This window comes from Nicotiana tabacum, chromosome 13, assembly GCF_000715075.1.
Source record: "Nicotiana tabacum cultivar K326 chromosome 13, ASM71507v2, whole genome shotgun sequence".
NCBI classification, from domain to species: domain Eukaryota; kingdom Viridiplantae; phylum Streptophyta; class Magnoliopsida; order Solanales; family Solanaceae; genus Nicotiana; species Nicotiana tabacum.
Window position 1 is genome coordinate 99386643 of NC_134092.1, and position 18330 is coordinate 99404972.

Consider the following 18330-nt stretch of genomic DNA (forward strand, 5'->3'; position numbering starts at 1 on the left):
TTTGGTGCGATTTTTTGGTTCGATTTGAACACCCCTGCTTGTGACTATTAGAATTACCACGATCTTGCAAATACTTTTTAATTACTAGTTGGACAATCTTGGTTTTATTTTAACATTTTAATTGTATGCATGGTAATAATTTACCCAAATTTAATATTTATATCAATCAAATAAATATATGACACATATTTTCACTTGTCAATGAGAATAATTTTCTAAGTACTTGGTTTTACCTTTGAAAATTGAATAGAAGTATTCTATACATCATAGATGAAACTGAAAAATAGGCCATACATTGGGATCAATTGTGGACACTGTCATTAGACCATTAGTGGGTCAAGCGGTAGAGAGTCTAAGTGGCAAATTTTTGGGGCAAGTGCATAGATAGTTATTCCGATGGATGCTATTTAGAAATTAGCTAATACTTGTTTTGTTCAGAATCTCAATTTTTGGACAACTCAAGACATTTTTGTCCTGCAAATTTAAACTGAAAAACTAAAATTAAAGATGCACTAACTAATTTCTAAATAACAGCCCTTTAGAGTGATTACATGGTGTCATTTCTACCAAATTTTCCAATGCTATATTTTAGACCGTGGCCTATAAAATAGACTAGCAAATGAGGTTGACAATGAAAAGAAAACAGTAAAAAACTTGTGCTCTTAATTTATGTGACATAATTTTATTAACAACAATAATAACAAATCGGTGCAATCCCATAAGTAGGGTGTGAGAAGGGTAGAGTGTACGCTGATCTTATCCCTACCTTGCGAGGGTAAAGAGCTTGTTTCCGATAGACCTTCGGTTTAAGAAAAATGAGAAAGAAGCAATAGTAATAGCAACAAGAAGTGAACAATAACACGATAGTAGATCAACCGAAGCGAAAGAAACAAGAATGAGAATAAGAAAGAGATACTGAAACACCAGGTAGTAAAAGAGAATGAAGGATAAGAAAATACAGAGCAATGTTAATACTACAAGTATGGGAAAGAAATAAGGGCTACTACCAACTATCCTTCTACCCTAATCCTTGACCTCCGCATCCTCCAGGGCTAACTTCTCACATCCCCTCACTAGGTGCAGTTGTATCCCTCCGCTTCACATGCCGAACCATTTTAACCTCACTTCTCGCATCTTGTCCTCCATAGAGCCACTCCCACCTCCAGAGCCTGTCTCCAAACCTCCAGTCTCGCATTAACACCACATCGCATTTTGTCAATCAGTACGATGTCATCAGCAAATAAGATGTACCACGATACCTCCCCTTGAATGTGACGCGTCAAAACGTCCATCGCCAAGGCAAATAATGTGACATAATTTGATTAAGTTAAAAAAAGATTGAAACTTGTGGTCATATATACGTCATAACAATTGAGTGAATATAAAACTTTTGAAATATGTGATTTTTTAAATATGCTATAATATTTGTGTGGCTATAAAAGTCTCTTAATATGAGGAGATTAAATTAAAGTATTTCCAAATATAAAAATATATCATTCTTTTTAAAACAGACCAATAAATACATAAACCGAAACAGAGGGAGTAATAAACAAAGGAGGACTGTGCAACAAGACTCAAATCCCTTTAGTACTTGAAGAATCACAGTAACACACGGACAAGGGAGGGGCTACAGTATGACTTATTTGTTCCGCGAAGCCTAGTAGTTGTGGTCCCAATTATGTATTATGTTAAAATCCACTTAATATATATAAATAATTTATTCAGAAGCCACTACTTTTCTAAGAATGTAGAACCATTCCTCTCAGAGATTTTTGTGTCTTTGCACCACACTTGTAACATAATCAAAACATGTATTTGAGCTGTCGAAAACATGGCATTAATAATAGGAACTACGTTGTTACCAGTGGCTATAATTTCCATAGGGATCATATTTCTTAAATCCTTATGATCAACATGTACAATTTTACGCTTAATGCAGCACAAAACAAAGTCCTCTTGCTTATTGTAAACGTACTAATAAGCATTACATTATAATCTAAGATTTTCAAACCTAGAGGATGCATAGTTATTCCGATTTAATTAACCCTCTAGTAGCAAGGTCAAGTTAATCTCCTCTTAAGCTGGTTAAGAGTGTAGACAGTAAGTGGGAATAACAAGCAAATTTTGAGCTCTTGGAGCTGCAAACCCAAACTTCTCAGTCATGTCCAAATCACCAGGTAATATACCTTCAGGCAAATCCCAATTGAAGCAATGCACTAATTGTGCAACTATCAACTTCACAGTGATCAACCCCAGATTCATACCTGGACAACTTCTTCTTCCATATCCAAATGGCAACAAATGAAAATCATGTCCACGAAGATCAAAGTTCTTGCCAATAAACCTCTCAGGAACAAATTCCTCAACATTGTCCGACCATATCTTAGGATCATGTCCTAACGCCCAACAATTTATCATAACTCGTGATTTTCTAGGTATATAATACCCGTTTATGACAACGTCTTCCATTGATTCTCGAGGAACTAAAAGAGTCGCCACAGGATGTAATCGGAAAGTTTCCTTGAGCACCAGTTCTAAGTATTCCAACTTAGGCAAATCTTGTTCCTCAACCATTCTGTCCAGTCCTACTACAGATATCAACTCTTCCTGGAGTTTGTTCATTACTCTTGAATGCTTAACAATTTCTGCAAACACCCATTCAATCCAAGTGTGGGAAGTATCAATAGCTGCAACAATCATATCAGAAAGGATGGCTTTCATGGTTGCACGATCAATCGAGTAGGATTTCGGACAATTTTGATGTGATAACATGACATCAACAAGATCCTTGCTACCTTTGTGACTACCATCCCTTGCATCTTCTTCATGCTCATTGATTATGGTATCAAATACTTTCTGAACAGCTTTTCCAGTTCCCTTCAATTGCTTATTCAAGCCCTGAACATTCATTGTTTCAGAAATCATATATCACGAACAATTTTTTAGTCCAAAATAGAATCCACCAATTCATCTCTTGGATATCAAAAGGTAAATCTTATTCATCGCATGTTGAGTATTAATAACACGTCAGTTTAACCATGACGATTTTTTTTCTAAAAACGGAACTAGCTACTATGTACCATACAATCATACAGTACTACTTCACAAGTATATCCAACCATTACGTCGATAGGAAAAGCACAAACTTCACTGTAATTTGTCGAATAATCAAAAGCATAAATTGCGTGTAAGTAAATGTTGAATATCAAATTTGATACCACATAGCATTGGTAGAATGTAAATAGCAATTGACTACTACTTAAATCCAATCTGACGCAAAAAAGAAAGAAAAAGAATATGCTGATAATGTTCCTCACACGTACCCTTGACTAATCATGCCCCCTACACCTTAAAAAAAGTAAAAATGCATTGCGTTCTTTTGGGTCTGGGATTTTATACGCCAGAACATAGTATATTTAAGTTTTCTTCTTAAATATATTATAGCGTCTGTATTTTTCTCTACTTAAAAACTTTGATAACATAAATGTTATTCCGAAAGTGGTTCAAATATGCCCCTTAACTATTGAAAATAAAGCAATTATGCCCTCCGTTTGCATTTGGGTACAAAATTGTCCTTGATGTGCAGTCTGTTAGTGGGGAGGGGCAAAAGTGAACCACTTTATTAACGGCAAGGACATTTTTGTACCCAAATACAAACGGAGGACATAATTGCTCTATTTTCAATAGTTCAGGGGCATATTTGACCTTTTTTCGTATAAAATAATATTTTTTTACTGAGTTGAAAATCCATGTTGGAGAAAAAGTCTTCTTTGTAAAAATAAAAATTAAAAAAATTAAAAAAACAAAAAAGAGGGAAAGGAATGTCTTGCCATATCTTTTACATAGTAATTAATACGATGATGAGAAATCTCACCGGAAAATCCCTCCGGCCAGCTGATCACAACATCCTCCTTCACATTTTTTACTTATTATTTTCTTACTGGATCAAATTCGTGTGATTTGATTTTTATATTCTTTGAACACCTAAATACTAGCATATAAGATAACCAAAGAATACCCCATTAGAGGGACTCAAATCCGGATCTGCTCAAATGATACAATGACATTAGTCATCATTGATGTATCCGTAATAAAATGACCTTTTACATTGTAATATCAATTCTTAATGCAAAATCTTATTATTAGAGTATCAAGTAATTAATTGTGAAATTTTTTTCGTTTCGTCTTTCCTATTTTAATTTGCAACCACATATCGATAAACCCATAAGTTACTATCACAAATTCCACTTTTACATTTCTCTGATGTGGTTATTTGAGTACAAAATTATGCCATCCTTTTGTACCCAAATGCAAACGGAGGGCATAATTGCTCTATTTTTAATAGTTTAGGGGTATATTTGGACCTTTTCAACTCAGCAAAAAAGTATTATTTTACGGAAAAGGTTCAAATATGCCCCTGAACTATTGAAAATAGAGTAATTATACCTTCCGTTTGCATTTGGGTACAAAATTGTCCTTGATGTGGAGTCTGTTAGTGGGGAGGGGCAAAAGTGAACCACTTTATTAACGGCAAGGGCAATTTTGTACCAAAATGCAAACGAATAGCATAATTACTCTATTTTCAATAGTTTAGGAGCATATTTGACCCTTTTCCGTTAAATATATTATAGCGTCTGTATTTTCTCTACTTAAAAACTTTAATAACATAAATGTTATTCTGAAAATCTATTGTTATGCTCATAGTTAATCGACTTTGTACTTTACTTTTTGAACCATATACATTTTGGATATATTTTCTACATGTTTGAACATTGTGGGTCTGAGGAAGGGAAGGGGCATGCCTAAGAAGTATTGGGGAGAGACAGTTAGGCAGGACATGTCATTGTTCCAGCTTACCGAGGATATGACCCACGATAGAAAAACATGGAGGTCGAGGATTAGAGTTGTAGGTTGACATATAGTAGTGTATTCCTCCTAGGCTTACCGGTAGTACTATGAATATTTTTGTGTTATCTTATTCATGTTTCTTTACTATTACATGTTGTGTCATTCGTGTCCGTTAACTTAATATATTGTTGTTACTATTATTTGCTACTTGTTGCCTTATCTCCACTGTTCCTTGAGCCGATGGTCTATCGGAAACAACATCTCTATCTTTATAAGGTAGGGATAAGGTCTACGTACACACTACCCTCTCCACACCCCGTTTATAAAAATACATTGGGTTGGTTGTTGTTGTTGTTATTCGTTTGTTTCTTCATGTTTAAACAATACGAACAATCATATGTTTATTATAAGAAAAATCAAATTATGGTGGATGTCTACTCTTCCTCCATGATCTTCTCAAATGCTTAATGACATATTCAATGACATATTGTTATGCTTAATGACATATTCAATGACATATTTTTATTCACTTTTCATGCCTATATAAAGGCCTTGTAATAGATAGGAAAATACACACAATTGAAGAAGAAAATCTCTTCCTTCTCTCTATCTCCATTTCTTGTTCATGTTTTACTAAATTGCTTTTATTTCATAACAACATTTCTTATTCATGTTTTACTAAATTACTTTTATTTTATAACACGTTATCAGCACGACTGTGCTCCCATTTTCGTACACCTCCATATAGTCATAGACTGTGCTTTGTGTTTGCTATCCTTATACCAATAATTTTGTGGCTATCAAACAAAATAAAGATAGAAGCCAATGGGCTAGATACTAATACAAGATAAGTTTTTATCTTTCTAGCTTATTCATATTTTTATTTTTATCTTCCACTAATCTCAAAATTTTTCTATTTTGCCATGATAACTCACAATAAGCTTTCAGTATTTTATTTCCATTTTGTTATAGCTTGAAAGTGTGCGAGCCCTGCATTGGCAAGTATAGTTTTTGCTTATTCTTTCTTGACGTCTGATATGAATTTTTAGTTATCGTTTGGCTATCCTTCAAGGGATCTATTCATGATCCAAATCAAAATACATGAATATATATTTTGTAATTAAGTTTTGAAACAGGTACTCTCTACTCAATTCTTTAACTTATATTTAACGTGCTGAATAGTGCTTACATATATGTGCGCAGATATCAGACAAACAATGTGCCTTTTACCCTTTTCACGCTAAGATAAATGTTACTATGGTAATATTTAATGAATAGAACTAAACTGGTACTATTCCTGCATAGTTGGTTAAATGCATGTATAAATAAATATAATATTATGGCAGGATAGTTGTAAGCATAATAGATATTCTGATTTACAGTCAATCTTAGTCTTTGACTATCATCTATAATCCATATATTATGATGTGAATTGGATCGTATATGTAGATACTGGAAGTACTACATGAATTACATATATGCTTCCAAGTCCTAGTCTTTATTCTTACTTTATTGATTTGGTTTGTCGTTTACAAAATTGACAAGTATTCTAACAGATTATCTAGTATTTATTTAAATGCACTTCTATTTGAATTCACGTAAATCTAAAAGTGATAACACTTAGAAGGAATGAAACGTTTTCGTCCTACAACCTTAAAAAGTAGTTATATTTTTAAATCTTGTTATAATTAATTTTGTTTATGTTTCTGACCACAAGATTGATAATTTCATCTTGTACTTTGGCCTATTATGCAACTAGTTAAGACATATTTAAGTTCTGGTGCACTATAATGATAAGAGTTGGGTTTGAGTCCCAACACATTTTGCCTAACATACATTTATATGGGTAAGGCATTGGATTTGAGTCACAATGCACAATATCGATGAAAGAATCATGAAGCCTGCCCTGCTTGATATGCTCCATTCAGTGAAGTGAATATGGCAACAATATATGATAAGTTTGAAAGACGACAAAATAATTTTTCATGACTGTATGAATGTACGAAGACATGGCAAGGGACGAAATAATAATTTGTCTTCATTATGGTAACTATAAAAGGAGAACAATAAGGGTTCTTGATGTAATCCTTCAAAAAGGTGAAGGAAATATTTACCATCAAAATGGTATGAAAAGTTTATAAAGCATGTCACAATAATCATACTACATTTTTTTAAGAGAATGTGACTTGTGATAAGCATTGAGAATGCAGACTCATTCCTGAAGGTGAATGTAGCAGTATGTAATAAAAGTAATGAATAAAGACGTGCAATGCATGATTGGATACATACCACAACTCCCCTCTAAGGGAGGTTTGAGACAAAGAAAGATAATGAATAATACTGTGTAGTTACATGAATATATCATTAGTCGCATACAGGTGATACGCCAAAAATATTTTGTCATGCCTTATGAAAGTTGTTAAAAGCAAAATTAAAGCAAGAAATTATTTTGCTTATGATGATTTTGAATATGACAATTATTATGATATGATTCTCTTTGTGAAGGAGACATTCATTATATGGATGGTGTGACAAAAGATCTTGTAGTACAAAAGCAGTTAAGAGCTCTGAAAGAACTAATTTGTTACTACCAAGATGAATCAAATTGTTCATGACATTAATATTGTAGTAAGTCTCAAAAGAAACACTTTGATTTACAAATATATTAGCCAAAGTGGTTGGCATATTGAGACTATAAATGAAAAGAAGATTGAATATCTTTATATTACTATAATCATACCGGATAAATATAAAAGGTTACTTGACTTTTCTTCTATTTGTACTACACAAGTATAAGCATGATGATGCAATCACAAGCCACAAGTAAACTAGAGGTTTACTGAAATAAATATTAGTTGGCATGACCGGTTGACCATCTCGGTTCAATTATGATGCGAAAAATTAATTGAAAATTATATTGGCATATATTGAAGAAATATAAGATTCTTCAATAATTGTGCTGCTTATTCTCATGATATACCAGTTAAGGTTGGGATTGAATCCCTTGATTTCTGGAACGAATAAAAAGTGATAAATATATGGGCCTAGTCACCTTCCATGTGGACCGTTTACTATTATATGATTTTAATAGATATATCTATTCTATGGTAATATGTGCATTTGTTATCAACTTGCAGTTTGGCTTTTGCAAGATTGATTGCTCAAATTATTAGAGCACAGTTCCGGAATATAAATCATGATGATTTATCTTGATAATACTGGTTTAAATCCAAGTTGGTTTAGCAGAAATTGTATGCCTCCAATTATATCTAAACCATTGGTTATGAGAACAAAACTGCCAAAATAAAATTTGGTATGTGATGTATTATTTAATATACAACAGCACTTGTACGAATCTAGCCAAGTTATGATAAGTTCTCCCTATCACAATCGGTTCAGGGTCAGGAATCAAATAATTTCCATCTAGAAATATGAATGTGCTATATGATTTAATTGTTCCACCACAATGCACAAAGATGGATCCCCAAATAAGGCTAGGGATATGTGTTGGTGATCCCAAGAATAGGGGAGAAAATGGGCAGCTGAAAAGTAATGCATGTAATGAATTATTATGAGTACATCTAGATCCTCGTACGAGAAAATGTGAACTTGAAGTTCAAGTGATAATTCATTTGCAAAATATTGCTAGACGTATTTGCTGACCCAAAGTTAAATGTCATATTCAGCTGCTAATGCTCCAAATAAAATAAAGTTCATAATGAATAGAGTCTATGGCATGCATTAAGCATAATAGACTAATCGGTTCCAAAGATAAAACTCCTTGAAGAAGGAGAGGAGCAAATGTTCAAGATGGTCATAATAAGGAGGCAAGTGCTCTAAAAGAGCACCACGACATAAAACTTCATAAGACCTCATGGGAGAGGCTCAGGTACCTGAAAATAATAAGATAAAAAGATCTCAATAAGTTATGTCTTTATTGGGTAATAGTAAAACCGATATAAAATGATCGTCGACGATATTGTTAAAATAATGTAGCGCTCAATATTATTAATATTGACGAGGATCTTGAGCTCAAATATGTCATGAAATTTGGACAGTTTGGCCAAATGAAAAATACGCAATGAAAATTGATTTCACCTGAAAAATATGAAGTTGGACGGATAGTCCCAACACCTAAAAGTATAAAGCCAGTGGAGGTATAAATGTGTTCTTGTGCGGAAAAAAAGGTCAAGTCGATAGACATAAAGACGACTTGTGTCACAAGAAGATGTATAAATATCCTGGCATTGATTATATAGAGACATGTTCTCTTATGGTGGATGTCGCCATTTCAGGTTTTAATCTGGCAATACAAGAAAAATGTGATACGCGTATAATGAAAATCATTGAAGGATTTAAATTATTCTGAAGCATATTAAGGTTTCCAAGAAATTTATTAAATAAAGCTTCAAAAATCCTTATACGGATTGAAACAATCAGGGCGCATGTGGCATAATCCCCTAAGTGAGTACCTATTGAAAAAAGGGTACAAGAATGATTCAATTTGTCCTTGTGTCTTTATAAAAAGATATGGATCTAAATTTGTTATAATCACCGTGTATGTTGATGATTTAAATATCATTGGAACTTCTAGGGAGCTTCCTAAAGCAGTAGAGTTTCCTAAAGCAATAGACTATTTAAAGAAAGAATTTGAAATGAATGATCTTGGAAAGACAAAATTTTGTCTTGGTCTACAAATTGAGTATATGAAAGATGGAATTTTCGTTCATCAATCAGCATACACTAAAACGATTTTAAAGCGATTCTATATGGATAAAGCACATCCATTCCGACCTCATGAAAATAATGAAGAGTTTCTTGGTCCCGAAGTACCATATCTTAGTGCAATTGGTGCACTAATATATTTTTCTAATATTACAAGGTTTGACATAACTTTTTCAGTTAATGTCTTACCAAGATATAGCTCTACTCCTACAAGGAGACATTGGAATTGAATCAAACACATATTGCGGTATCTAAAATGGACTACCGATATGGGATTATTTTATGGAAATGATTGCAGTCCCGATCTTGTTGGTTATGCCGATGCTGGATATTTATCTGACCCACACAAGGCTCGATCTCAAACAGGCTATGTGTTTACATATGGAGGCACTGCCATATCTTGGCGATCGACTAAGCAATCAATCGTGGCTACGCCATCTAATCATGTTGAGATAATTGCTATTCATGAAGCAAGTCGAGAATGTGTATGGTTGAGGTCTATAATACACCTTATTCGAGACAAATGTGGTTTGAAGTGTGACAAACTACCCACAATTTTTTATGAAGACAATGCAGCATGCATAGCCCAATTGAAAGCAGGATTCATAAAAGGGGATAGGACAAAACAAATTTTACCGGAGTTATTTTTCACGCATAATCTTCAAAAGAATGGTGATATCAATGTGTAACATATCCGTTCAAGCGATAATATGACTGATTTGTTCGCCAAATCTCTACCGACGTCAACCTTCAAGAAACTAGTGTACAAGATTGGGATGCGAAGGCTCAAGGATGTGAATTGATGCTCTCATCAGGGGGAGTTTATACGTGTTGTACTCTTTTTCCCTTACAAGGTTTTGTCCCACTGGATTTTCCTTGCAAGTTTTTTTAACGAGGCAACCATAAGGCGTATTTCTAAACATGTGTACTCTTTTTCCTTCATTAGGATTTTTTTCCCCTAGGATTTTTTTCTAATAAGGTTTTAACGAGGCACATTATCTATGCACATCCAAGGGGGAATATTATAAGAAAAATCAAATTATGGTGGATGTCTACTCTTCCTCCATGATCTTCTCAAATGCTTAATGACATATTCAATGACATATTTTTATACTTAATGACATATTCAATGACATATTTTTCTTCACTTTTCATGCCTATATAAATGCCTTGTAATAGAAAGGAAAATACACACAATTGAGGAAGAAAATCTCTTCCTTCTCTCTATCTCCATTTTTTATTCATGTTTTACTAAATTACTTTTATTTCATAACAACATTTCTTATTTATGTTTTACTAAATTATTTTTATTTTATAACAATGTTCAAATTTTGTCCTGGTATCAAATCCAACTGAGACAAGCAAATTAAGCCCAATAACAGTATTAGTACTAGATAAGAACAATACCTGAATATCAAATGGCTCCAGAAAAGGCACATAATCAGCAATATTAAATGCTCCAACCAATCGCACCATTTCCTGTACAATGTTCAAATCAAATCTATCGCTATTGCGAAAATCCCCAAATAACATTCTATACGTCATATTCGCAATCAATTCCCCAACCTTCTCTCCAAGTTCCACCACCTCACCGCCATCAGTTGCCACCTTCAGCCGCCGCACCAAAACCCCAATTTCCTCTTTCCTCATCCCAGCAAAAGACTCAATTTTCTCCGCCGTGAGCAGCTCTTGCGTGCAGAATTTTCGAGCGTTACGCCACTGCGGACCGTACGGAGCAAAAGCCACACCCTTAGCACCGTCGCTTACGTACTCCACCGCCTTAAGCTTTGGGCGGCTGGCGAAAACGGCGTCGTGTGTCTTGAGTATTAGCTCGGCGGTTTCCGGCGATGAAACCACCACCGTTGGAACATTTTTGAGCTTTAGGAACATTATTGGACCGTATTTTTTGGATAGATCGTATAGGGTACGATGAGGGAGGGTACCTAGCATGTGGAGATTGCGGATTATCGGAAGACCTCGTGGTCCCGGTGGAAGTTTCCGATAAACAAATCCTCCTTGATGTGGTGAGAGTTTGACTTGGATCCCTGCCTTATATATTAAAATTTAAAAGGAGAATATATACAGGAGAGACATAAAATCTAACCCCCATAAAACCAAGAGATGAATTGGACATTCCCAATTCTGAAAGATATGAAAATTTAAAAGGAGAATATATACCGGAGGGGACATAAAATCTAACCCCCATAAAACCATGAGATGAATTGGACATTCCCAATTCTGAAAAATATGAGTGTCATTGCTCTAAACTATGATAAGGGATAGAGATAGACAATGGCATTTTCACACGTGAATAAAAGGACTCCTCTCTTTACAGCATTGTTAGTCTATTCATAATATCATGTACAAAATATATTCTTGTACCTTCTAATTCTGAAGTTTGAAACCCGCACTTTGGCCATGCAAATTACTTGCTTGAGTTATAGTATGTTTGGCCAAAAAATATTAATGATTACAATTACAAGAATATCCAACATATAATTTACTTACGAAGGGTAGAGAAGACGAACGATATTTTGATAAGGTTTTCGTGTTTTTAATATAATATAGATTAAGTATTACCAAAAATATTTATTGACATATACATCTAATAAGACTAAGTAGGATTTGAATTCACGATTATTTTGATATATTTGAGTCAGTGAGAAGGTAGTAGTTTGAGTTATAAGACTCTTACCTTCTAGCACGCGAAGCCTTTTTCACTGCAAAAATCATTCTCTCCTCGCAAAAAAGGTTTCCCAAACTCATGAACTTGCCTTATGTGATAGTGGTACCGTTTTTCCATTCCTCCGGAACCAATCTCGATTCCGAGTAAGCTCGAGGATGATAATATACATGTATCTTTTACCATGTTAGCCTAGGAATTGTTGTATATTACCCTTCTAAATAAGGGTATTCTTATCTCTTACACTTATGTACTGCTTTATAAATACAATGACAAACCTAAACATTACTATGGGACATTATTATATCATGGTATCAGAGGCCTAAAGATCCTACCCTAACCCTACCTAGCGTGTCATGTGTTCTCCACGTTTTTCCTTCCCTCTTACTTCATTGTCTTTCTTTTGGCTATCAAGCAGTTTTTTTTAATTAATCGTTTCCACTATTACTTTGTAGATTTTTTATACTCTTTTAACTTTCTTGTGTGCCCCATATTACATACCATAGTTCTTTACCTTTTGACTTTTTATAGCGTTAGCTATGAGTTTGGATCGAAGAGAGCTCAAAGAGCAATAAAAAGAAACAAACAAATAAGAAATAATTTAGATTTTTCAATATTGAATGCCTTCTCTGTTAATGACAGACTACAATTATAGGAAAATGGCAGAGAGGACAGTCGTCGATTGCTGGACCCAAAAGATAACCACTAATAGTACTAATGGACACATGTCCTTGATTTACTAGCTATCCGTTCCCAGGACTGGAAATAGTAATTATCTAACTTAGGGACTAAAAGTGTCACTCTTCTATACTATCTAATATTATATAATTAGGTCCTAAGAAGATAGTCACGACTAAGTTCGTGACATTCCATCCCCCTTCTGTCTTTTCTTCTGCATTACTAATCAAAATCTGAAAACTAGGATACGAGGAAAGTGTAATCTTCCCATGTAGCCTCATCTTTGGAAAGATTTGCTCACTGAACTAGGACTTGGGTAACAGCTTTGTTGCCCTTCTTTACAATTTGGCGGTCTAAGATGGCTACTAGTTCAGTCAAGACTTGACCATCATCAGTGCAAATTGGTGGCTCCTTCGATGGTTGCACATGTTTCCACTGCCTTCTTTAACTGAGATACGTGGAAAACGGGGTAAATTTTTATCCCAATGGAATATTAAGCTCATAAGCGACCCCAATTTTGCGGAGCACTTCAAAAGGCCCATAGAATTTAGCTGCCAACTTCAAATTCCGACGGATTGCCACTGATGTTTGATGATAGGGTTGTAATTTCAAAAACACCATTTCTCCAACTGCGAAATTTCTATCACTTCTCTTGGAATCAGCGTATTGATAGATCCTATTTTGTGCCTTGGTCATATTGTCCTCGAGAATCTTGTTGAGTAACTATCTCTCTCAAGATTTGATCTAGTAACTCCAATCGTGTCTGTGCCACTAGTTCAAAAAAGGGCTGAGGAGGGTCGAAGCCTTAAAGAGCCTTGAATGGTGTCATTCCTATTGCCGACTGGTAGTTCGTATTGTACCAAAATTCTGCTATGGGAAGCCACTTACTCCAATCACGTGGTTTGTGTCCTGTTATACATCTCAAATATGTTTTTACACATTGATTTAATCTCTCTGATTGCCCATCGATTTGTGGGTGATATGCCGAGATCAAACGTTATTCCACGTGTATCCCCTTGAGAAGCTCCTTCCAAAACAAGCTAGTAAAGATGGGATCTCTATCTGAAAGGACAAAGCTTGGAATCCCATGTAATTTGTAAATGTTGTCTAGGAACAACTGAGTTATTTGTGCTGCATCATAAGGATGTGTCAGGGAAAATAGATGAGCATACTTGGTGTACCTGTCTATGACCACTAAGATTGAGTCCTTCCAGTGTGACTTAGGTAGGCCTTCGATGAAATCCATGATGAGGTATTCCCAAGCCTTCGAGGGTATTGGTAGTGGCTGTAAAAGCCCTGGATAAGGCACATGCCCCCCTTTGTTTCTTTGGCATATCATACAATTTTGCACCACTTCCTTCACGTCCTTCCCTAGAGTAGGCCAAAAGAAAATGAGCTTTAATCTTTTTTTGTTGCGGTAATACCAGAATGCCCTCCCCATGGTGTAGCGTGCAATTTCTCAATGATGGACTTGCTCAATCCTTTGATGCTGCCCACCCAAATTAAACCATTGATCCTAATGATCCATTTTTGCAATGTTATATTTGGAATTGCGCTTGCATCCAAACTTAGTTGTTTAATGATGTCTTGGGCTTCAGCAACTTCACAGTAACTTTCCAACACCTCTTGTATCCATTTGGGTTGAACTACAGTAAGACCATTGCATTCCTCCATAAACTCTTATTTTCTCGACAGAGCATCAACCACTACATTATCTGCACCTTTCATGTAATGGATCTCATAATTCAAGCCCATTAGTTTGGAAATCCCTTTATGCTGTAGTGCTGAGGTTATTCGTTGATCCTTTAGAAACTTCAAGCTGAAATGGTCTGTCCTAATGATAAAATGATTGGGTTGGAGATAATGCCTCCACTTCTCGACTGCTATCAACATGGCCAACAACTCTTTTTCATATGTTGAGCGACCTAAATGTCTTGGACTGAGCCCTTGACTGATGAAAGCAATTGCTCTATGGATCTGCATTAGTACTGCTCCTAATCTTGTTCCACTGGCGTCCACCTCAACAAAAAAAAGAATTGTGAAATCTGGTAGTGCCAAAACTGGAGCATGCACCATTGCATTCTTCAATTCTTCAAATGCAACAGTAGCACTGTCATTCCATGAAAAAGCTCCATTTTTGAGTAAATCTACTAAAGGTTTACTAAAGTAACGACCCAACGGTCGTTTTGAGCATTTACGCTCCTTTCAACTATTTGAAGTCTTGAATAATTTCCTACGAGGTATTATGACTTGTGTGAATTGTTGGGATTGGTTTTAAGGTATTTCGGAGTTAGCTTGGAAGAATAAATTTCATGTTGGAAGCTTAAGTTGAAATAGTTGATCGAATGGTGACTTATGTGTAAACGACCCGGGAATAGAGTTTTGATGATTCCAATAACTCCGTAGGTAATTTTTGACTTAGGAGCATGTCCGAAAAATTATTTGGAGGTCCGTAGTGGAATTAGGCTTGAAATGTCGAAAGTTAAATTTTTGGAAAGTTTGTCCGGGAGGTTAACTTTTTGATATCAAGGTCGGAATCTGATTCTGAAAATTGGAATAGCTTCGTTATGTCATTTATGACTTGTGTGAAAAATTTGAAGTCATTCTGGATTGATTCGATGTATTTCGGCACAAGATATAGACTTTGATAGTTCAAAGTTCATTAGGCTTGAATTGAGGTGCAATTCATTATTTTAGCATTGTTTGATATGATTTGAGGCCTCGATTAGGTCCGTGTTATGTTATGGAACGTGTTGGTATATTTGATTGAGGTCCCGAGGGGCTTGGGTATATTTTTGGATCATTGGTTGAGAGATTAGTAAAGTTAAGAAATTTGAGAGTTTGACCATGGTCAATATCGGGTCAAGACGACCTCTTTTAAGTGTTTTGAGTGCGCGATCAGGTTCGTAGCGTGTTTTATGATTGAAATTCATGTCTGGTTTGTGTCCGGGAGGTTTCGGATGAGTTTCGGGGTGAGTTTTGAGCGAGTCCGGACATTTCGGCACTCTAATATTATTCTGGCACTTTTGAGGGCACGGACCACGCATTTTGGGGTGCTGAGGTGAAGGAGAGGCGCAGACCGCATATAGTAGTGCAGACCACAACAGAAAAATACGGACTCAGAGGAGGGGCGTGGACCGCACAATTCTGTCCGCGGCCGCACTCCAGGGAGTTCTGCAGATTCACCGGTTCGACTTCGGAAGCTTATATCTTTTGATCTACAAAGAATTTTGAGATGATTCAAAAGGAAAGTTGTAGATCTTCGTGTCTAGTTTCGAGAAAGGTAAAGAAATCATCATTTGGACATATGTAGAGAAAGTTATGGCCAATTTACCGAAGCCTGGTAGAGGAGAAGGTTGTGAAGTGCGGCCGTACCATTTTTGTGCGACCACGGGAGCTAGGGATGTGCGGCCGCGCCATTTTTATGTGGACCGCACATTGGAAGTTCAGAGAATGTACTATATATCCGTGGTTTAGGTTATTATTTTATTTTTGGACTTTGGGAGCTTAGTTTGAGATGGTTTTTCGTGGGGTTTTCAAGAAATTCATCGGGGTAAGTGATTCTAACTCGGATTTGGTTAATATACATGAATATATCACTGATTTCATCATTTACTAAGTACTTTGAGATGGAAAGTTGGAAAAAATTGTAGAAATTTCTTAAAACGAATTTTTGGGATTTGAACACCTATTCGGAGTCGGATTTGAGTGAAATTAGTATGGTTGAACTCGTAATTGAATGGATTGTCGTATTTTATAACTTTTGTCGAGTTACGAGTCGTGGGCCTCCGGGCGATTTTTGAGCTAAATTTTGGATTTTTATGGAAAATTAGCATTTTCTTATGGAATTAATTCCAATGAATTTTATTGACTGAAACGAGTTAATTGTGGCTAGATTTGAGGAGTTTGGAGGACAATTCACAAGGCAAAGACATAGCGGAGTAAAGAATTACACGGTTGAAGGTAAGTAACACTTTTAAACTTGGCTCTGAGGGTATGAATTCCCGAATTTGGTATGATATGAATTGTTTGGAGGTGACACACACGATAGATGACGAACATGTAGACGTGCACCACAGAAAGTGTGTCTTGAATAAATCCTGTGAAGTAGAAAAATTAAAAAATCATGTTATTATCTGAACATGTGGCACGTGTTAGAGGAATTTAGCTGAGGCTAGTAATAAAGATCATGTGTAGGCTATGTGCCGATATTTTAGGACCCATGGGGTCATGATACTGTTGAATTAATTATTCTAAAATATACATTTCACACTCGGTAATAATTGTCCATTGTGAGGATATTTATGGGACTGAGCTGCCAACGCAGCAGGCCATTTGACTTTATATATGTTATTATTAAATAGATCGAGGTTGCCCGCCTGTAGTAGGCCAGAATGGCTTTATACATTATTATTGTTCTGGATCGGGTTTGCCCACCTACAGCAGGCCTTATTGGCTTTACTATTTTCTGGATCGAGGCTGCCCGCCTGCAGCAGGCCTTATTGGCTTTACTATTTTCTGGATATGGGTTGCCCGCATGTAGCAGGCCTTAATGGCTTTACTATTTTCTGGATCGGGGCTGCCCGCCTACAGCAGGCCTTATTGGCTTTACTATTTTCTGGATCGAGGCTGCCTGCCTGCAGCAAGCCTTATTGGTTTTACTATTTTATGGATCGGGGCTACTCACCTGCAGCAGGACTTATTGGCTTTATTTTCATACTTGGGCTGAAGGAGCCTCTCCGAGAGTCTGCACACACCCTCAGTGAGCGCGGTCGACTTATAACGCTTTGGTTAAAGGATCCCCTTCGGAGTCTGTACACCCCCAGTGAGCGTAGATGACCATATATATTCGGGATGGACTTCCTAGGGCATGGACTTGCCTTACTTACTGATTATATATATATATATAGTTGGGTGTGCTTCTTCAGCGTATGGACATGCCTTACTTATTTATGTTGTAATGAATTTACCTGGACATGGATCTTGTCCTTATCATTTGCATTTGGGGATAAATTACCCCAGGGCTGGATTGGCCTTATATAGTACTGGGTGACTGACTATCAATCGATGTGTATTTATATACGGGTTGGAACACCCTGGGCTAGATTGGCCATAAACAGTACCGAGTGACCGGATAATTTGTGACCAGTATTTACATGAAGTCTTTCTACTGAGATGTCATATTCCTCATATCATGCAGTATTGAACTATTTCAATTGTATTGAGTTTAACTGTTAAATTTGAAAGCATGCCTACATTTTGTACCATTATTTATACTTGACTATACCTGCGGAGCTCGTCATTGCTTTCAGCCCAGAGGTTAGTCTTGTTACTTATTGAGTTAGTTCTACTCATACTACACTCTGCACCTCGTGTGCAGATCCAGGTGCTCCCAG

At 36.0% G+C, this 18330-nt stretch overlaps 1 protein-coding gene across 1 annotated transcript; it reads right to left on the reverse strand.

The window, feature by feature from the left end:
* Nucleotides 1-1938: 1938 nt before the first annotated feature.
* LOC107830972 (cytochrome P450 CYP736A12-like) lies at nucleotides 1939-11634 on the reverse strand (the record flags this gene model as incomplete). The annotated part of the gene is made up of 2 exons (XM_016658673.2): nucleotides 1939-2898; nucleotides 10981-11634. Coding segments are annotated over 2 exons (1467 nt in total), but the record flags the coding sequence as incomplete, so codon positions are not given.
* Nucleotides 11635-18330: the final 6696 nt, after the last annotated feature.